The 22,743-nt window shown below is 34.5% G+C and overlaps 1 protein-coding gene across 1 annotated transcript; it reads left to right on the top strand.

Annotated features, from left to right (window-relative positions):
* Positions 1-8,522: 8,522 nt before the first annotated feature.
* On the top strand, positions 8,523-19,718 carry LOC109206737 (GTP-binding protein TypA/BipA homolog). The gene is made up of 14 exons (XM_019369594.1): positions 8,523-8,866; positions 9,649-9,758; positions 10,399-10,602; positions 11,250-11,426; positions 11,889-12,041; positions 12,750-12,839; positions 14,204-14,338; positions 14,475-14,591; positions 16,116-16,267; positions 16,336-16,420; positions 16,849-16,943; positions 17,849-18,014; positions 18,343-18,538; positions 19,182-19,718. Exons 1-14 carry the CDS (start codon positions 8,653-8,655, stop codon positions 19,313-19,315), a joined length of 2,028 nt encoding a protein of 675 aa, XP_019225139.1. The 5' UTR covers positions 8,523-8,652; the 3' UTR covers positions 19,316-19,718.
* The last annotated feature ends 3,025 nt before the right edge of the window (positions 19,719-22,743 follow it).

Below are 22,743 nucleotides of genomic sequence, written 5' to 3'. Positions count from 1 at the left end.
TAGGTGGTTGTTGTTGTTGTTGTTGGTTTTTATCATGTCATTAGAAAAAAACATTTGATGTCAATTAGATAATGAATAAAACAATTTTTTTTTTGTCAGTTAGAAACGAATAAAGTCCATATTCATTCTTGTATTAGACAATAATGTATATTTTCCAATCTCTCTAGGTTTCTGAGATTAATAGTAATTGAATCATGTATTTCTGTCTTGAAATTTATAAGCAAATATGCAATAGTGAATATAAACATGATTAATAATAGTAATCTTGAATAGAATTAAGATAATGACAAATATTTTGGATTAATGTAATATAGAAATAATGTCATATAAATGGAATTATTAAGTACTAGCAAAATTATTAAAAATAACAAGACAAAGTATAGTTATCACCCTATTTCGAACAATATTTCATTTATATTTTAATTATAAGAAGTTGTACTTATATTAATTTTACGTAGTTTCTAATTATTGAAATTTTACTTTAATAAAAATATTTAAAAATTAATTTCTGAATAGAAACTCAAAATGAAAAAGCTTGAGCTTCGTACTCCGAAACCTCATTCTTTTTTTTTAAACGGAGGGAATATATTCCATTCGTCTTATTTTAACTATCGCTTTAGCTCAGAAAAATTATCCCAAAATAATTGTCACTTTAAGAATTCAAGACTAGATTTGCTACTTGTTTCCAACTATACCCTTAATATAGAAAAAAGTAGTAGTTCTTCTTAATACTAGCTCAATTCTCAAACAAATATTTAATAGGGATAACTAAGTAAATTATGCCTTGTTTTTTTAAGGGGCGTAAAAAGAACTAAAGCAACAATTAAAATGGGACAAAAAGAGTATTATTTAGCTTGTGGAATAATACTTTTCTTGTTATAAAATATTATTTTGTAGTGGATGTCTATAACTCCTAAAGAAGTTACTCCCACTACTCTTCTCCATTATGTAGATAACTCCCACTACTTCTCACCATTATAGTTGTAACTCCTACACCTCCATAACCTCCCCATGATCTTACTCCATGATCTCAAATGTTTAATGTCATGTTTATGGCATTCTTTTGTATGCCTCTATGTAATCCTATAAATAGAGGATTTTGGCATCACATTGTATACACTTGAATACATAGAAGAAATAAGATTCTCTCCTCTCTTCCTCTCTACATTGTTGTCTATTTTATTGTTCTATATTGTTACTTTGAGCTAAGTTTCGTAACACGTTATCAGCACGAGTCTCTATCCAATTGAGTTACTACATCTACAAAATTGTCTTACATCAGAAAAAGCATATGTCTGCTGTGCCTGATATTCCTCTGGAAGAGATGAGTTTTTCTTTTCCATTTAGCAATTTCAAATAATGGTATGAAATATAATAAAAGGAATATCAAGGTTGAGGAGACTAGTACATCGTGAAAAGGCATATAATGCTAAGATACGTTTTCTAATTTTTTTTTAATTAATTCATTTTCTTGTTAGTTTTTCTCAAAGGTTCTTTATTTGTCGGAAAAGTTTCCAATACTAAGTATTACTTTGTAAAATGGAAAATACTTAGATGTAAATTAATTTCTACTCCATGTTTTTCTTTCTAATATTTATTGTAAGTTTAGTCTAATCTCTTTCACCTAATGTTCAGGTTAGATGTTATATGAGAATCAGAAGCATATAATGATGCAACTAAATGTTACATACTAAACCAGAGACCAAAGATGTACATAAATTAAGGAGCAACGCCAGCTTTTGCAAAGTGATTTGAAGAACTTTGATTCCTTTGTTACCGGTAAATAGATACTTATTGTGTAGCACATATATGAGTTTACTTTTATTACTATTAAAAGTAGTATACCATGAAAGTCTCAAGGGTGAGTCTACTTTGGCATATTATGCCATTAATTAAGGATAAGACGGTGGGTTCAAGTCCCAACGCACCATGAGGGTAAGACATCAGGTTTTGAGTCCTGATGATCCATGATTGTAAAAGTTGGGTTCGAGTCCCAACTCATTATGGCCTAACATGTCTTTATATGGATAAGGCATTGGGTTTGAGTCCCAATGCACCATATTGATGATATAATGATGACTAAAGAAAAATAATATATTTTTCATGAAAAAGCATAAAGTTTGTCCCACTTGATTTGCTCCATTCTTGAAGTGAATGTGAAAACGGTGCATAATAAGTCTAAATAAAGACAAGTGGTTGACCAATGAACGTGGGCGTGCCAAAGATCAAATAATAACAGTCATCATTATGGTAATTGTAAAAAGGAGAACGATAAGGGTTCTCAAAATGGTCCTTCAAAGGTGAAGGAATATGTATCAATGTGGTCTGTTAATACGAGACACGTTCATATGATTATAGTCCATTCGTTGAAAATGTGACTTGTGATAAGCATTGTAAATGCAGACTCATTCCTGAAAGTAAATGCTGAAATATATATGTGATAAAAATTATGCATAAGAATGTGCTTATGCATGGTTGGATAAATACCACATTTCACCTCTAAGGGAGGTTTGAGAGAAATAAAGATAATGAATATTACAATATGGTTACATGAATATGTCATTGGTCGCGTACACGTGGTACGCCAAAAATATTTTACCATGCCTTATAAAAAGTTATTAAAGGCAAAAGTAAAGCAAGAAATGAGTCTTGTCTATAATGTTTTTGATTGTGACAATGATAAGATAATTTTTTCCGTGGAGGAAAAATTCACCACTTGGATGGTGGTATAAAAGATCTTGTAGTACAAAATTATTGAGAGCTCCGAAAGAGCGAATTTGTTACTACCGGAATAAATAAAATTATTCATGGCATTGGTGGTAGTAAGTCTCAAAAAGGAACTTTTTGAGTTTCAAATATATTAGCCAAAGTGGTTGGCATATTGAGACTATAAATGAAAGGAAGATTGAATATCTTCATATTACTATATTCATACCGGGTAAATATGAAAGGTTACCCGATTTTTCTTCTATTTGTACTACAAATGTATAAGCATCATGATGGAATCACATGCCATAAGTAAACTAGAGGTTTATTGAAACAAATATTAGTTGGCATAACCGGTTGACCATCCCGGTTCAATTATGATGTGAAAATTGATTGAGAATTCACATTGGCATATATTAAAGAAATAGAAGATTCTTTAAGAATTCTCTTGTGATGTTTTTTTTCTCATGATATACCAGTTAAGGTTGGGATTGAATCCCTTGATATCTGGAACGAATAAAAGGTGATATATATGTATGGGCCCAATCACCTGCCATGTGGATCGTTTACTATTATATGATTTTAATAGATGCATCTATTGTATGGTCACATGTGCGTTTGTTATCAACTTGCACTTTGGTTTTTGCAAGGTTGTTTGCTCAAATTATTAGAGCATAGTTCCAGAATATATATTATGATAATTTATCTTGATAATGCTGGTTTAAATCTAAGTTGGTTTAGCAGAAATTGTATACCTCCAATTATAGCTAAACCATTGGTTATGAGAACAAAACTCCAAATAGAAATTTTGTATTAAGTATATTATTTAATATACAACAGCACTTGTACGCATCTAGCCAACAAGTTATGATAAATTCTCCCCATCACAATTGGTTCAGGGTCAGGAACCAAATAATTTCATCTAGAAATATGGATGTGCTATATGATTTAATTGTGCCACCACAATGCACAAAGATTGGTCTCAATGAAGGTTGGGGATATGTGTTGGTGATCCCAACATTAGGGGGAGAAAATGAGCAGCTGAAAAAAAAGTAATACATGGAATGAATTATTATGAGTATATAGATCCTCGTACAAGAAAATATGAACTTGAAGTTCAAGTGATAATTCATTTGCAAAATATTTCCATGCGCATTTGCTGACCCAAACTAAATGTCATATTTCAGCTACTAATGCTCCAAATAGAATAAAGTCCATGATGGACATAGTCTATGGAACTCTTGAAGCGTAATAGACTAATCGGTTCCAAAGATAAAACTCCTTGAAGAAGGAGAGGAGCAAATGTTCAAGATGGTCATAATAAGGAGGCAAGTGCTTTATAAGAGCACCATGACATAACATTTTATAAGACCTCATGGGAGAGGCTCAGGTACCTGAAAATAATGAGATCTCGATAAGTTATGTCTTTATTATGCGATGATGGAACCGATGTAAAATGATCGTTGACGATGTTGTTAATATAATGTAGCGCTCAATATTATTAATATTGACGAGGATCTTGAGCTCAAATCTGTCATGGAATTTGGACAGATAAATGATTGGCCAAATGAAAAATATGCAATGAAATTGACTTCACCTGAAAAATGTGAAGTTGGACGGATAGTCGCACACCTGAAAGTGAAATGAAAAATCAAGTCGATAGACATAAAGACGACTTGTGGCACAAAATTTTCGTAAATATCCTGGTATTAGGAGACATGTTCTCCTGTGGGGGGTCTGACAATACATTTGATATGCATATAATGAAAATCCTTGAATGATTTAAATTGTTCTGAAGCATATTAAGGTTCCCAAGAAATTTATTAAATAAATCTTCGGCAGATCCTTATGTAGATTAGAGCGATCATGGCTTACATGATTTATTTTTGTGTCTAGTGCAATTGGTGCACTAATATATCTGGCTAGAACCATGAGTATAACAATATGCTAGCAAGATATAGTTTTATTTCAATGTGGAGATATTGGAATATAATTAGTATTATATTTCAAAAGGAATACTTGATTTAGATTTGTTTATTCTAACAAATATCGCCAAGATTTTGTTGGTTATGCAAATGCAGGCATTTTCTGAAGTTTGTTCTTCAAACATTCTATTTGCATGTGAGAGTACTGCTATATTATCATATTACAAGGCAGTTAATTGTTGATACTTATTCAAGTCATGCCAAGATAAGCAACTGATAAAGCAAGGGGCTCAACACACAACAGACGTGTGACTTGACTTTGAAGAGAAGATTCCAATAATACTGAAGATAATGTTGTTTGCTTATATCAATTGAAAGAAGGACTATCGAAGGAGATAAAATAAAGCACATTCACCAAAGTTCTTCAACAAATTTGTTCAAGTGATAATTTGACAAACTTCTTCACAAGACATTGCGGATCTCAATATTAGAGAAGTTGTTATACAAGCTTGGAATTCGTCGTCTCCGAAGAATAAAGTGATGTTTTCATCAGGGGGAGGCAAATACGCGTTGTACTCTTTTTTCCTTAGCTAAGATTTTTTCTGGCAAGGTTTTTAATGAGGCAGCAAATAATGCGTATTACAAGATATGTGTACTCTTTTTCCTTCACTAAGATTTTTTCCCACAGGGTTTTTTCTTAGTAAGGTTTTAACGAGGCACATTATCTATAGACATCCAAGGGGGAGTGTTATGAAATATTTTTGTAGTGGATGTCTATAACTCCTAAAGAAGTTTACTCCCACTACTCTTCTCCATTATGTAGATAACTCCCACTACTTCTCACCATTATAGTTGTAACTCCCACACCTCCATAACCTCCCCATGATCTTACTCCATGATCTCAAATGTTCATGTTTATGGCATTCTTTTGTATGCCTCTATGTAATCCTATAAATAGAGGATTTTGGCATCACATTGTATACACTTGAATACATCTCTTCCTCTCTACATTGTTGTCTATTTTATTGTTCATATTGTTACTTTGAGCTAAGTTTCTTAACATTTCTCATATTTTTTTCAAAAATAGACATGTTTCCAATCATTTTCCCATATTTAGAGTTGGACTCTTTTATGCTAATTTAATTAAACGATCTCAGAAATTTCAAGAACAAAATAATAATAAGACCTTATGTCCAAAAGTTTTCCTAATTTTCTTCCTATTCTAATTAGGAAATACTTTTACGTTTTCCTAATTTGCCTTTTCAAATCTGTATATATAATTTCCTATTCGAATTAGGACATGCTTTAAATTATTTCCTAATTTGCCTTTTTCAACTCCAAATAGTTCTCAATTCGAATTAGGAAATATTTTAAATTTGTTTTTACAATTCCGAATAACTTAATTTCTACTCGAATTAGGAGAAACTTGAAGTCTTCTTGATCTCTTTGTTTCATCTCTATATATAATGCAAGGTTATTTTCTTGCTCTAACTTACTACATCCTCTCAAAATTCTTCTTTCTTTCTGTATCTAAAGTTAGATATTTCACCATTATTCCTAGATTAACAACAACAACAACGGCTCAGTATAATCCCATAAGTGGGCCTGGGGAGGATAATATGTACGCAAACCTTACCCCTACCTCGAGGGGCAAAGAGGCTGTTTCCAGGAGACTCTCGGCTCAAAAAAGCAAAATAATGACGACGAAAAGCGAACGAAAAAAGTGTTCTTCATTTACAATGGGGACGAAATTTCAGCCCTATAATGATCAAGATCTCATAAACTATCTACAAAAATTCGTTTGCGGAATGCCAGTTGAATCAGATCGTATTCGACATATAGACGTGTACGGTAACAAAAAGCCATGTGAATTATTCCAAGACTTATTATGTAACAAAGAGGAGACGAGTAGTGATCATGTAAACTATTTGTTTACTCAGTTAAAGAAAAAATCCGCCAAAGGTAAAAACTATAACAGGTCAATTACTGGAGGTGGCTCATGGAAAGGACGAGACACGAGTAAACCGGTTTACGATAAGGAAGGATCAGTGATTGGGTTGAAGAAAACTTTTCGTTTTGATGAAGAAAGTCATGACATTGGTAATAATCAAAGAATTGTGTGGACTCAGTTCTGTGTAGCATTGAGAAGAAGGTTAATTTATGTAAAAATTCTCAGGATATGAATTTAGTTGCCAACCCTATTGATCATGGTGCATGGCCGTTGTATACTGAACTAACTAAACTGCCACCATTTGATGGACCGTTTGAGTCGTTGACTGAAGAAGAATTGGCATTCTTTGATAATCCTCACCCTGGATATCCACAGGCTTATGATAAGGCGGTAGATTAAGGTTTCAGGGCCAAATATTTTTTATACACCATTATTTTAATTTTTACGGAAAAGGCCTAAAAATGCCATTCAACTTTCAGAAATGGTTTATCCATGCCATCCGTTAAAAAATTGCTATTTCCATGCCACTGCCCTTAAAGAAATGTGAGTTGAGCAATTTTTGGAATGAGAACGAGTGCATAAGCGTAGATAGTTTACTCGCGGAAGAATCAAATTCTGCTTCTTATCTCTACTGAAGAAGCAGAATGTTCAGCATCTGTGGCAATTTTTGCCATTTTTAGATAATTTTGTTTGTGCAGAAACTGCCTCTGTTTGTGCCAATAATGATATTGCTACTTACCATAAAGAATTGGATGCCTATGCTGCAGAAATACTTGAACTTAATCCTCCATTGGTTCCTGAAATTCCACAATATTTGGAGGATGAATTTGAATGCCCACTTTTTCTCTGAAGATTTTTATATTGGTCCTACTGCTTTGTGGAGTTAAGAGTTTTGAGATTGAAAAACAACTGTAGTTTCCTTACAATATTCTTTTGTGCAGATTATTTGTTCTAATTTTATCTGTCATTGTATTCTGTTTTCATTTGTTTTCACTTCCATTGTAATGATTCTTAGCTATTGACATTTTCATTCCTGATTAAATTCAAATTGTGCTAATTAATTAATCTTCTGCTGATTGTAATAATACAATGTTGTAAGCCAAATATATGCAAAGTACCAAAATTATCTTTCTAAATAGGTTTGTTGCGAGAGTTCCACGGGTCTTTCATTTTTGCGCTCTTTATAAAAGAATGAACTGTTATATCAAGTGAGTCCGGACAAGTTATATCATTAAAGGTAAAATAAAAATATTAAGATATAACTTTTAAAAAATAGATACACACAAAGACTAAATAATTTTTAAAAAGAAAAATATAATTCAATTTTGAATAAAGTAAACAAAAGAATGTATCATAGAAGACGCCGTCTCTAACTTTGGGTTAACGTCTTTCACTTAATGTATCATGTATTTTTCCAAAGCATTATTATTTTAAAGTACAAATTAAATAATTTATATCATGTCGGATGAGCAAGATAATTGAAAGATGGAGGGCTTGCCTCATCGTTCCCTAAACCTAGGTAGTTTTTTGCAAACAAAATTATATCATATTTGTGGCAAACAATCATTTTTGAGAAAGGAACAAAACCTTTTTTGGACCACAAATTTACTTTTCATATCCATGAGATAAACTAATAGGATTACAAAAAGAAACAAATACACAAAACTATTACTGCATCCGTTTCAATTTATGTGAACCTATTTGATTGAGCACGAAGTTTAAGAAAAAAATGAATAATTTTGGAATTTGTGATCCTAAACAAGTCAAAAAGGGGCCCAGAGTATTTGTTTGATTATAAAAATTTTTCGTTATGATTACGGGTAGAATTGTAAGTTTAAGTAAAATTGTTATCAAATTTAAAAAAGAATAATTCTTTTTAGAAAATAGAAAAAGTAATCCAAATACCAAAGTAAACAACAGCCACTCCTAAATAGTAGCCTCTCACTTCAACAACATATTATACCCCAATCCTCAACTCTCTCCTTTGCTCTCCTCTTCTCACTTTCTGCACCAAAAGAAGCAAAAATTTGAGATAAAGTGAGTGAGTTAGGAAGCAGAAGAGAGCCAAAAATGGAGATGTCAATTGCTTCAACACCAACTTTCTCTATTCTCAACTCTAGCAATTGTAGCAAGAAAATTTCTTGTCTTTCAACTCCTTTCCTTAAAAAGCACTTCTTTGGTAGTACTTTGCCTTCTTGTTTATCTGCTAAAGTACCTTTTAAAGTAAACCCACTTCGTACTTCTATCAAATGCGCTGTTTCTGAGGCTACTGAAGCCCCCTCTGGTGAGAATTTCTGTTTTCTTGATTCCTTTTATTTATGGTTCAATTCGTCATTTTTTTTATGATGCTTGCTTTCTTGAATTTTTTTCAATAATTAACGTTTATGAGCTTATAACTGTAATTCAGAAAAGAAAATGAGCATTTTTGATTGAGAATTTAGCTTGAATTGCTGTTTCCCTAGTAGGTAAAACTTTCAAATAGTTGCATCTTTGCGCTTGGGGCAATGACGCAGCTAGTGAGGTTCTAACCGAGGCGTGTCTATTGCTGGTTGAAAACTATTTCCAAACCCCCTCTTCGGCCTGGGTTCTGCCCTGGTCGTTGAGAATTTTTGAAAGGGCTTCCCTTCTGGGTAAAGCCCTATTAAAAAAAAAAAAAAATAGTAGTTGCAACTTGGGGGCATGTTTTAATGACATTTTGTTTCTTGATAACCGACAAATCCCCAGGGTCGATGCCACACGGTTCGTGGATAATGGACCCACCCCTCTATCCTTTCCCACTTAAATGGAGTAAGTTTTTTGTCTATAGTAGGGTATGAAACCACAGATGACTCGTTGTGCTCTTACCACTAGAGCAAAGCCCTTTGGTTGATGCTAATGATAATTGAAAAAGAAATAAGAAAAAAAAATAAAAGCTTACACTGTGCAGTACTTGCATGCTAATGTGGGGGATAGGGGGAGAGAAGGCGTATAAATAAAAGGAAAGGATGGTATTAGAAAAGAACTATAAATAAATAATGTTGTTGTACATATACTTAGTGATTCAATGTCTAACTTCATGTACCTTAGAGAAGAAGAGCCAACTGATGAGGAGAAGTGATATACGGAATATAGCAATCGTTGCACACGTTGATCACGGGAAGACCACATTGGTTGATTCTATGCTGAAACAAGCAAAGGTTGGTAATGAGTTCTTGTATAGCACCTTGTTTGCACCTTTTTATCCGTGCTAGTATAAGTCAATGCTATGCAATTGAAAGAACTTTCCTGTCCTTATTACCCAACATGTTTTTTAAGTTAAAATTCTTCCAAAAAATATTGTTCTAAATTTCTTAGAGTTACTTTATCACAATGTTGACTGCCCTCCTCTTTAATCAACTTGATATACAAGACTGTTGAAATTCGCAAGATATATATTCAGGTCATAAAAAATTTCTTTATTATCATGATGCAAACATTCTTCATATAGATATTCTATTAAAGGTTTAGCTGTGAAAAGTTGATGTCTTTGAAGAAATGGTATTAAGCTCCTGGGCATTAGTAGTAACAGATTTTGCTTAAGAAGTTAAAGTAAAGTTGTTAGCTATTTCGGTATTGTCTGTCTTTGCTGGTTTAGAGAATAGCAGTAAAGAAAACGAACACTTTTTTTTTAATGAAAAAAATGCTAACAGCTTTTTCCTCCCCTCAAAATGGCTATAGAACTTCCAAATTTTAATTTAGAAGTAGATATCATTGTTATGTTTTTTTGGATGATTTTTCTCTTTGAAGCCATTAGACTAAAGTATTGAAGCTTAATTTTATTGCAATTTTCTGTTACAGGTTTTTCGTGATAACCAGTTTGTACAGGAAAGGATAATGGACTCCAATGATATAGAGCGTGAAAGGGGAATAACCATACTTAGCAAAAACACGTCAATTACTTACAAGGATACAAAAATCAACATAATTGACACTCCAGGGCACTCAGACTTTGGTGGTGAAGTAGAACGCATCCTCAACATGGTTGAAGGGGTTCTTTTAGTGGTACTTTGACTACTTTGATGTACAATTCAATTTGTTGCGGTAGATAGAGTTTTTAATTGACAGTTGGACTTCTAGTATGAGTTTGATTTCATAAGTAATACATTATTGTTTCTATTTTAGTTTGAAACTTAAAATGATGGTTAGATTATTGAAATTACTATACGTGCCTCGGTTATAATGGAATAGTACAATATTCTTGACTGCCACAAAATTATAATGCTTTCATCTGTGATACACCTTCACTGTTTCACCTACTGCGACACAAAAGAAGATGTGAGTAAAAAGATTTAGTGTATGCTTCACAGTTCTATTTTCCAGCTGATAGAACTTTTTGCTTGCTTTCTGTGAGCCCGAGAATATTACAGTGCTTTCTTCTGCTGTACACATTGGATTATATATTATCTTTCAGTACGTTTGTAGTCATATTGTAGCCTTGATCTTTTTACATCCTTGAATTGTTTCTTCTCTAATTGTACTGTTTCTCCTCTTTTGCTACTTATGCCTAAGTATCATTGTCTCTATATATTATTTTTCTGGCACATTCTCTTCATACAAAACCTACAACTGTGTTTTTTTTTCAATAACCACTTACAACTCTGTTCTTTTTGGATTCATCCTGCTAAAAGATATTTTCGGTATACTTTTAGGTAGACTCTGTTGAGGGTCCAATGCCCCAGACAAGATTTGTCTTAAAGAAGGCACTGGAGTTTGGCCATGCTGTAGTTGTTGTAGTCAATAAAATTGATAGACCTTCTGCTCGTCCAGAATTTGTCGTTAACTCTACGTTTGAACTCTTCATCGAATTAAATGCAACGGATGAACAGGTACATTTCTTGATCTGCTTTTTCAGAGTAAATGTCTCCTTGTTACCTTTTCCATTTATCTTATATCAATTCAACTACTCTTCTTCAAGCCTCCCCCTCCCCAAGAAAAAGAAAGGAAAAAGGCTAAAAAATGTATAACAATAAAACAATAGCTCTCCACGCTCTTTCTGAGATTTTGTGAAAAGTATAGTCCCTTGCTATAATGTTGAAAGGATAAAAGTATGAAACTACTGCTAGTCTCGCAAAAAACAGCAGAGCATGAGATAACTTAATTGTCAAAATCATTATTAGTATCATTTTAGAGTTGTACAATGAACTCAGAAAACATTCTCTGGAGTTGTTTGGGTATTCTTGAAAGATGCACTTCTTAATTGAAGATGCCTTCCAGTCGTTAGCATTAAGATCCAGTACTAACCAGTTGAGCTTGATTTGATATCTATCCCATTGTCCTCCTTTTTGCAGTGTGATTTTCAGGTAATATATGCCAGTGGTATCAAGGGAAAGGCAGGGCTATCACCTGAAAATTTGGGCGATGATCTTGGCCCACTATTTGAGGCCGTCGTTAGATGCATTCCAGGACCCAAGATTAATAAAGATGGTGCACTTCAAATGCTTGTTAGTTGTTTCTTCACCCCTTATATTTCTACATTTTTCCTCTTTTACCTCGCCTATGATATAGCTGCTAGTCTACGTATTTTTGACGCAGTAAACCGTCTTTATTTTCTTTAATTGCTTTCTTTGTAAGATGCAAGTTTGTTCCTTGTGTTATGGGTGCTTATATGAAGATGTATGCTGGAAGCTCTTTGTTGTGGGGAAATGTCAAAGGCTTTGGGAACAGTTGAAAAATACCCTGACCGCAATTACATAGGAAAAAGAATAAAATGACTTTTAGTAATACTGATTTCTCTATTCAAGGGGGTCTTTCGATAGTCACACATGTATGAAGTATCAGCTTTGTAGGTCAACAGTCCACTAGTCCAGTACAGAAACATCATCTATATATACAGAACTTAGAGTGGCGACAATGGTTACTCAGATGTTGGCTCTTCTGCGCCATTAAGTGCTTTGTAGTTTTTCTCGTGAAGGAGTGAAAACAAAACAACAGCTCTCATGGTTGACTTGCAAAGCAAACTATGAGTTTTATAGAAACAAACTATGGTTTCTTATCATGTGATATCATCTTGACACAGTTTGGACCTGCAAAAAGTACCTATGCTTTGATTAATTTGCTTAGGTATTTAAGGGCGTCCAGTTTATGTCTCAACTAACTCAAAGAAGGCATAATATCTATTTGCTTATCTAACTGCTATTTAAAAATTATAGGCTACAAATATTGATTACGAAGAACATAAAGGGCGCATAGCTATTGGACGTGTGCATGCTGGAAGTCTGCGCAGGGGAATGGATGTGAAGGTAGGTCACACTATCTTCTCTTATTTGGTGTTATTTATCCTATGAAAGCTCTTATTTAGATCATTATTCTCTCTATTCCCTTGCAAACTTCTCCTGTTGTTCCTGTTTGTACACACTACATACGAACTATTGTTTGAGATGTTAAGTATTATTCTTGAATAGATACCTGCTAGCTCAGTCAGCCCGATTAATGGAGCTCTACTCTCTTACTGCTTGAATGCAGCGTTTAATTTATGTTTAACATAATTTTGTTTCACTCACCAATTTCCTTCTGATAACAAGAAATGTACATATATGTACATTAAAAAAATATGATTCTGTATGCGTATTATAATTGCCACAGTCGTACACACTTATGATAAGACATTTATTTCCTCCTATATTAGTATGCTTAGAAAACATGCGTAAAAGGAAGTCTTAGTTTTACTTGATAGATGTTATGTCCTATGCTAGGTGCATTAATAGTATAGCGAATTAATCTTCTTCATAGTGGGAAGGCTAGGTTATAACACATGAGCAAAGATCTAAGTTCCAAAAATTCTATGCTGCCTTTCTTGTTTTATCATGAGATCAAAGAAGAAGTCCGCACACACAGATACACCTTTTTTTAGTTAAGGTAAATAATTTTAATAATGGGAATATCTCCCTTATACAAGCTCTGTGTGTGTGTGTTTTGTATTTACAAACACACCCACTTACCAAGAGAGATTTAATCTCTCCTATGGAAGTTCTCTAGTAGCCAAAAGCAAGGGTTTCTTTGACCTGATGGATGTGTAGCTCCAAAATTAGGAGCATCAGCAGTTGAAATGACAAACGACAAACTAATCTTAGTCACTATCCGAAGGCAAGTCACGAGTCTCCATCCATTCTCTCACCTATAATTGTCAAATCTAGGATGAGAATTTGAGAATATAAGTTCAAAGGCTAGGATTATTCTCTCTGATCTTATGCTTTGATTGATATATCATTCCACTATACCAGAGATTAACGGTTCATCTTAGGACCTCGTATAGAAGTGTCGACCAAAAGTAACTATGATTGTTGCTTGCCTTATTAGCTTATCTATCTTTTTGGGATGATAACTTTATGAAATTTCAATTGTTTTATGAAACTTGATATACATGCTAGTCCTATCTATGTCTGAAAAGTGTGTGTTTTCAGTTGTCAATTTCTTTTTGTTTTTTGTTTTTTTTTGAGGATGGTAACATTTCATTAAGATCAGCAGCACAAAGACAGTGCTGGTAGAAGAAACAGAATACAATCTCCAGATCTGCAAAATATAAAATCCCCCCTACAAAGTTGTCAATTTCGTTTCTCGCCGAGTTATACAATAACCTTTTACTCTTCTGTTTAATGTTTTTCAGATATGTACAACAGAAGATGAATGCAGATTCGGCAGAGTAAGTGAGCTATTTGTGTATGAAAAATTCAGTAGAGTTCCCGCAGAAACTGTAGAAGCTGGAGATATCTGTGCTGTGTGTGGTATTGATGATATTCAGGTATAATATTACTAGATACCGTGATGTTGGTTGGTTTACATAACATTACTTGTCATTTGAGATAAATGCAAACATATGATGCAAGCCTAGCCTTTTATGAATTACTGATCTTTTTCTTTTTGTTTTGTAAATTTAGATTGGAGAGACTATCGCTGACAAAAGCGAGGGAAAACCATTACCTGCAATCAAGGTTGAAGAACCTACAGTGAAAATGTCATTTTCAGTCAATACCTCCCCTTTTGTTGGCCGCGAGGTATAACATCTTTGTTCTAAACGTGTTTTGTCTTTACAAAGGCATATGTCAAAGTGGTTTTTTTTTTTATTTTTTATTTTTTGTTGTTGTCTAGATCCCTCTTTTTTTGGTGGTGGTGGGGGGTGGGGGTGGGGGTCCGTCTTTTTTACGGTGCAACACTTTAAGGCAAATCTCACATTGGGAAAACACAAAAGAGATGCTGAGTGTATAAGGAAGCAAGCCGTAGACCACACTAACACCTTTTAAATTGTGCGGGCCGAGAGTCAAAATAAAACATATGACTTGGTGAGCTGGGCTGTTACATGTGGTATCATTGCCACTTGCATGCAGTCATGTGTAATGATAAGGCAAACTTCAGGTTGATGTTGAGTTCCTAAAGGCGTGTTTGTAACATCATAGGCAGTTCCTAAAGGGGTGTGTCTAACACCATAGGCAAATCTTACATTGACAAATGTCTTAGACCCTGATGACGCGTTTAAAATTGTGCAAACATAAGCCCAAACTAAACAATGACACTAGTGTATCGATCTGTAACGTTTGGTATCCTCTGCGTCCAATCTTGGAGGAAAGTTGGGCAAACCTCAGCGAGGATGCAAAGTCCTTAAGAGGGTATGTATATAACAACTTAGGCCAATGTTGGGTATATAAGTAAGCAAGCATTAGAGCATAGTTTTAAAGCGGTATGATCCTAAGCCCAAAGCGAGCAATATCACAGTAGGTTAGGCTGTTACCTATGTAATCAGAATCAATGTGTGGTACCCTAGTGAGAACACTAAGTCCTAAGAGGGAGGGTGTATTTAATGCTCTAAGCGAATTCCATATCAAAAGTACCTTAGGCCATGTTGGTGTGTTTTAAATCCATGTAACCTAGGCCCAAGTCCTGATTGCATGTACATCCAAGACGCAAAGTGAACAATATCGGTAGTGGTCTTAGGTTGTACGGCTGTAAAACGCGTCAGCAAAGTTTAGGACATGTGGATGTGGTATTCACCTAGAGTATTGTATGCATTCCTTTCTCCAAATTCTAATGTTTAAATTTTTTCTTCCAGTACCATCAGTATAATACAGGAGTCTAAGTTAACAAGAGTTAAAAATCAGAACATTTTTATGTCAAATGATACGGAGGGAATAGAAGCTAAATGACAGTAGAAAGCCCCTGCCGTTGGACCCAAAAATGAGTAAACATGAGACAAATAATTCCGTTTTATTTATTAATAGATGATCATGTAAATACCAGAAGCTAGTCAGGCTGAAGTTGTGCCAAACTTCTACCGCCCACATTTTTTGTTTCATTGTATCATAGTCCATTCGATATCTATGCACATAATTTCTTTTCCTTCTCTGCGCGGCATTTGTCTGTTATGCTTTAACATCAACTCTAACGTAGATAGCAATTGAGATCTGAAAACATGCTGTGTTGAAAGCAGAATTTGAGAATAATGCCTACTTTTAGTTGAAGAGGATTTCACCACCTTTAGCACAGATATAACTTGCTTTTTTGGGAAATGTTTGAACAATTTTCAGGGGAAGTATGTCACTAGCCGAAACCTAAGAGACAGGTTGTACCGTGAGCTGGAAAGAAATCTGGCAATGAAAGTTGAAGATGGTGAAACTGCAGATACATTCATTGTCAGTGGACGTGGTACTCTGCATATCACCATACTGATAGAGAACATGTAAGAAAGTACTATCACATGCCTTGGACCATTCTATCTTACTCATACTAACGATCAGAAATGTTCAGGCGAAGGGAAGGATATGAGTTCATGGTGGGACCTCCCAAAGTGATTAATAAGAGGGAGGGTGACAAGTTGCTGGAACCTTATGAGGTAATCCTTGGCTGGCTTTGCTTTGTGTATAACTGGCCGAAATGGAGCAGCACATAAGTGCAGATCATTTTCAGTATATTAAGATTATTTCTGCCTGCCAACATTTCACCTCCCGTAAGCCTCTTCCCCCACCCCCTAGAGAAAACATTGGAGAAGCTGCACGTAGAATCTGAAATATGTATTTCAGAATTGTCCAGTGCCAAGCATTCTCTTCTTGTAACTTGTGCTGAGGGAGAAGTAAAAAGTCTTTTCTGCAATAACTGGATTAAACAGAATTTTGTTTGAAATTAAAATCACTATCCAATCATATACATCTCGAAGATGGTCAAGTATTGCGCGCTGGTAAAGTATACTAGGGAAAGTAATGTTTAATCTCTATCAATGGTTGGGCTCTCCTTACTCTTGACTTCTGTATTCCATATTTGCAGATTGCTACTGTTGAGGTTCCTGAGGAACACATGGGGTCTGTGGTTGAACTTCTGGGGAGAAGGCGTGGGCAAATGATTGATATGCAAGGGCTTGGGTAAGTGAAAATTGTCAGAATGACCGGATAACTTTCAGAATGATAAGTTGGTAAAAGAATTCCATTAGCTTACTTGAGAAAGTTTGGCATCTTGACATGCTATAAAAGGAGATAATTAAGATCAGTTCAATTGTGAAGATTTCTGAAGAATCATGAATCTTCCACTAGGAAATTAGGGATCTAGTTGTTCTTTTGCCAACTTTATTCCAAGCATAGATTACAAAAGTTGCTTTGAGGGTATCTTATACAATCGTACTGGTCCTTCTAATCAGATCCTTCCTATCTAAATCTGGCAATTCAATAGTTTGTTGTCTTCTGAATTAATTGTATGTTGTTAACTAGACAAGGTCTTAGCTGTGCTGAAAGTTGCGAGTCTGATTAGCTTACTTGCAACTGCCTATCGGAAGTAGTCTCTCTGCCCTTCTAGGGTAGGGGTAAGGTTGCGTACATCCTACCCTCCCCAGACCCCACTTGTGGGAATACACTGGGCTGCTGTTGTTGTTGGATCCATCGTGGTGAGGGACGAAAAGTATGAAATGCTTATAATTATTGCTATAGCTATTCAATAAGAACTGTTTTGGTTTGTGTTTTTAGCTCAGCTGAAGGATCCCGTGAAGAAAAATGATATATCTATATTTGTGATCACATATGGACGTCATACTCGTGGAATCTATTTTGGAGCGACAAAGTGGCTCTTTTAATTATTTTTATTTTATTGGTATTTGGCATTCTCATTATAGTGAGATTATGTTATATATCAGGCTCATTTTGTAATATTTCTTAGTACCTCTACATTTCCCTTCTTCAATTTTGGGTTTTTAAGAGGCATTGTAGTTTTGAGCTGCAGAGATCTTTTTAATTTTTGTTCATTGAATACCAAGACACTGATGCAACTTATCTATTAGGTCTGAAGGGACAACATTGCTCAAATATAAAATACCAACCCGAGGTCTTCTTGGATTGCGGAATTCAATCTTGACAGCTTCTAGAGGCACAGCAATTCTCAACACAATATTTGATAGCTATGGACCATGGGGCGGTGATATTTCCACTCGTGATCTAGGTTCACTGGTAATTTCCCACCTTTGAGTACAATCTTCTCAGTATAGATCACATCTTCAATTGGTTTACGTCTTAGCAATCTTTGAATAGGTGATAGTCCGTTCTTTCCAAATTTCTTTTAAATTTTTTGTAACTTTAAAAAATGTATTTTTTTAGTAGTTCTATGTAATTTTAAAATATGTAAATTTAATTTTAAAAACTTAAAGAAATCAATTGTGCAATTTCACACCTCATACGTAAAATAAGATGCAGCGATCCTCATACTCTGCATGTCGCTCTTTTTTTCTTTCTGGAGAGAGTGATAAATGCATTCTAAATTTCACTTATATCATCATAGGTTGCATTCGAGGATGGAACAAGTACATCCTATGCTCTCATGAGTTCGCAGGACAGAGGACAGTTGTTTATTGGCCCTGGAGTTGATGTTTATAAAGGTCAAATAGTTGGTATTCACCAACGGCCAGGTGACCTTGCCCTGAATGTCTGCAAGAAAAAAGCTGCGACAAATGTTCGTTCAAACAAAGAAGTAACAGGTAAAGAGTCAACATCAAAGATGTTGCCGAAGAATCTCAACCTTTTCCTATAGAATGAGATAGATTGTTCAAGAAAAAAAATTGTTCACATTTCGGCCCCATATACGAAGTTACCATATCAAAAGTTCGAGCTATTAAGTAGAGGATAATGATGCTTCTCCTTGAGACTAGCTTCTCCTTATAGTGTGGGAGTTCCTCACCTTTGGTTTCTAGTTAAATTCTGCTTTCAAGGGACCCTGATATTATGCACCCAAGGGTGTAGCTTAGTGGTTAATAAAGTGGGTGGAGAACCATGAGGTTTCAGGTTCAAACCCAACGAAGACAAAAAAACACTAGGTTATTTCTTCCCAGCTGTCCAAGCGTTGGTGGACAGAGCTACCGGGTACTTGTTGCTGGCGGGAGGTGGCAGGTATCCCGTGGAATTAGTTGAGGTGCGCGCAAACTGGCCCGGACATCACGATTATCATAAAAAAAAAAAAGGGACCGCAATGCTATCCTAATAGCATGAGGGGAGAAAATAGTTTGCTTTTTCTTTTTCTTTCTGTCTAATTATGAAATCTTTCTTGTGAACTTAACATTCTGACGGTACGTCTTTGCTTTTGTCTGCCTCATACTAACTGAAGTCCCTTGTCGTTACATGCAGTTGTTCTTGATACTCCACTAGATTATAGTCTGGATGATTGCATAGAATACATTCAAGAAGACGAGCTTGTTGAAGTTACTCCGTCAAGTATCCGGATGTTGAAAAACCCGAAGTCTGCCAAAAAGACGCGATGAAGGTTTACATAGGGCGAGGCAAAGAGACGCGATGAAGTATACATGGTACGAGCCAATAGATATGTCATCCCAACTCCTTAATTCATTCCAAAGACCTCTCTTTTGGATAGAACATTCCGCGATTTTTAGCATGTTGATTATTTTCAACATGTGAAGTAAACTTTTGGTTAATGCAGAGCTATACGGCATTCAGAGCCTCCAATACAATAGGTTGAACCTTTTGGTAGTTGGATTTGATTAGGCATACAAAGGTGTAGTATATTATTTCTCACAATTTGTATAGATGACTGATGATACAATAGAGAGCATGTATCCAAAAGCTGCAAAACAATATGCAATATTTGATTGTTTGTTATTGTAACTACTACAGACTTCTCAAATTCCATATTTTTGAAAACATCTACTTGGTAGGCTGCTCATTATTTATTCCACATGTAACTCAAAAATATGATTTTGTATCTGGGGTCCCACATATGGTTATTGTAGCCATATATTTTCCTATTAACCTGTTTGATTCAAAAATATTAGGTCACAAATATTACAAGGAATTGTGTTTCTTAAACCAAGTGGACTGGCTTAATCTTAGTGTCTTTTGTGTTCGGAAAAAGTTGAAATCTTTCGGAGAAAAGTTTTTTTTTTCTTTTTTGCAGAAACTGAAACTATATCAGATGTTCTTTTTTTTTTTATTTGCAAGAATTGAAAAATTCTTCTCTTATGGCGTTTGGTTGAAGAAAGTTGGAAAAAAATTTCACCTATTTTTTGAATCAAAACCACCAATCGTGTGCTTAAAAAGAGTTTCTGATTAAGCTAATTCCTTAGCAAAATTTTCCATAAGGGGAGTGAGTTCAAATGTTTTAAGCTGAATTGTCAATAAATGTGATTCCATCTAAGATCCACTTTGCTAAATTAAGAATTTGCAAGTTAATGGTTACATAACAAATAACAGTAGCAAAGCATATTAAATGTGGCATTGTAGAAAGGCGTTCGGCCACAAGTTTTGGAATTTTTTTTTTTTCAAAAAAAAAAGAAAAAATTCAAATATGTGTGTGTTCATAGAATTAATTTAGTTTCTTTTTGGAGATTTTGAAAGAGAAATTTTCATAAAGCACTATCTTTTAGTGATAATTAGCTATCTATAGATACCATTTGCTATATTACGGGTTGTAGATACGTTTCTGTTGTTATAAGATGTATTAGATGTATTTAAGCTACTGTATCCATGAATATAGTAGCAAAAATAGGCGTGAATCAGGGAAGTCTGGCTAATCAGTTGTTGTATTCGAGTGTATTCGACTGTATTCATGGCGTGAAACATGGGATTACAGCTGGACAGATTATTGTATTCGACTGTATTCACGGCGTGAAACAGGGGATTACACTGTTTTTAAACGGAAAGTGAATCAATTAACATAATAGACTCCTAATATAACTCAACAAACTCAATTATAACACACAAATTTTGTATTTCCAGTTATAAAAAGATTCTCAACCGAAAAATACCCCAAAAAATATAGCAATCTTCAAAAAAATTATATAATGCATCTGAATACATAAATTATATTAATTAAAAAAAACATATGAATACATTCATGGCATATAGCGAGACAGTGAATACACTGAAATACATATAATACAGCGGGATACATTGAAATACAATGAAAAAAAGATAGTGAATATAATGAAATACATGGAATACAGCGAGATACATTGAATTACAATGAAAAAAAAGACAATGAATACAATGAAATACATGAAAATACATCGTGATACGTTAAAAATACATTGAAATATATTAACAGAAAATCAAGTTGCTCAGCCCCAAATTCCGCCGTCTTTGTTCAAGAACAAACCCTAATTTCCGGCGAATCCGCCGTCGAGCAAAAACCCTCAACTCTTTCGCCTTTCTCTCTCTCTCTTTCTCTTCACCGAATATCCCTATAACTCGTTAGAACAAATGAAAAGAATGGAAAAACCCTAGCACACAACTAAAAATCAGAGGCGCCGCACGATATAGACATAGAAATCATAGTTGAAAATAGCCTCTCGCCACGAGGGGGGTCAGGAGTCACAGACTTGGGGGTATTTGGATCTACTTTAGCAACCAGACATTCAAACTCCTCGGTCAATTCTTGTTGGGGGTATGTGGATCTAATTTAGCAACCAGACATTCAAACTCCTCGGTCAATTCTTGTTTAATTTTTTCACCTTGCTTGATCTGCTGCTGCTGATAAAATACTTTAGACACAACATATTCCCCTTCCCTTTCATCTTCCCCGGTGTTTAGTGGTTATTAGAATTTGATGGGAGAGAAAAATAATACAATGTTTATTTTATGGCTTAAAGGTAGGAGGTAACTTAAATAGATATTTGGCTATAAAAAATCAAAAGGTAGCTATGGAATATAATTTTTTAAAAGGGTATTTATTTAAAATAAATAAGGTATAAACCTTTGCTATATGAGGTAACTAATCCATTTTGAAAACCAAAACTTCAAATCTCAAATATAGCTCAAGACCTCTTTTTGGGCCAAAATATGACCATTTGAGATTTTTAGCCCAAAAAAATGACTTATTAACCTGTCAAAACTTGCCCCAATATTTATGTTCAAACTCATTTTCAGTTTCATATCAGACTTCACCCAAATCAGTATTTTTAAAAAATATTTGGGAATCTATCTCCAAACAGGTCCTATAAGCTTCAATTTTGCAAAAAAATTTAGGAAAAGAGCTGGATAATATTGGATTCATTGTTCGTAAGCTTATTTTGTATTTCTACGAGAGGTTCTTTGAATATACTTGTGTCATGATTTAAGTAGAAATGGCATGGGTTATCCACTTTTTAATATGGTATTAGTTTTTATCCAATATTTTTAATGCTGAGCAAAAATAGCCGCTACTCTATTAAAATTAATACGAAAAGACGTTTTTACCCTTTCTTCATGAGTGTTGTGTAAATATTAAGGACATGGTGTCCTTAACATTTACCTGCACACATGGAGTTAAGGACGCCATATCCTTAACATTTACACTGCATATATGAAGTTAAGGACATGATGTCCTAAAGTTTAACAACAGAAGGTGCAAATACATGACACTTTGTCCTTAATATTTACACAACATTCATGAAGTTAAGGACATCATGTCCTTACTATTTACACAACACTCATAAAATTAAGGACACTATATCCTTAACATTTACACTGCACACATGAAGTTAATGACAACATGTCCTTAATATTTATACTGCACATATAAAGTTAAGGACATGGTGTTTTAAAGTTAAGGATACCGTGTCCTGAAGTAGTAGTCCCCCGAACCCGGAGTTGGTGATAGCCTTATGCATTCTTCCACCATCGGAGTCTCCAAGAAAGCAATGTAGTCGCTCATGGATCTCCGGTGGGACCCGTGTTTCGACGAGAAGTCGAGGAA

Source organism: Nicotiana attenuata, unplaced genomic scaffold (genome assembly GCF_001879085.1).
Source record: "Nicotiana attenuata strain UT unplaced genomic scaffold, NIATTr2, whole genome shotgun sequence".
NCBI lineage: Eukaryota > Viridiplantae > Streptophyta > Magnoliopsida > Solanales > Solanaceae > Nicotiana > Nicotiana attenuata.
Note: the sequence above shows the minus strand (reverse complement) of the source record. Positions and strands in the feature narration are given on the sequence as shown.

Coding starts and splice junctions, on each gene's coding strand:
- LOC109206737 (XM_019369594.1), top strand. CDS start 8,653: ATGGAGATGTCAATTGCTTCAACACCAACTTTCTCTATTCTCAACTCT. Junction 16,268..16,335: donor ACCATACTGATAGAGAACAT/GTAAGAAAGTAC, acceptor AGAAATGTTCAG/GCGAAGGGAAGGATATGAGT. Junction 16,421..16,848: donor AGTTGCTGGAACCTTATGAG/GTAATCCTTGGC, acceptor CCATATTTGCAG/ATTGCTACTGTTGAGGTTCC.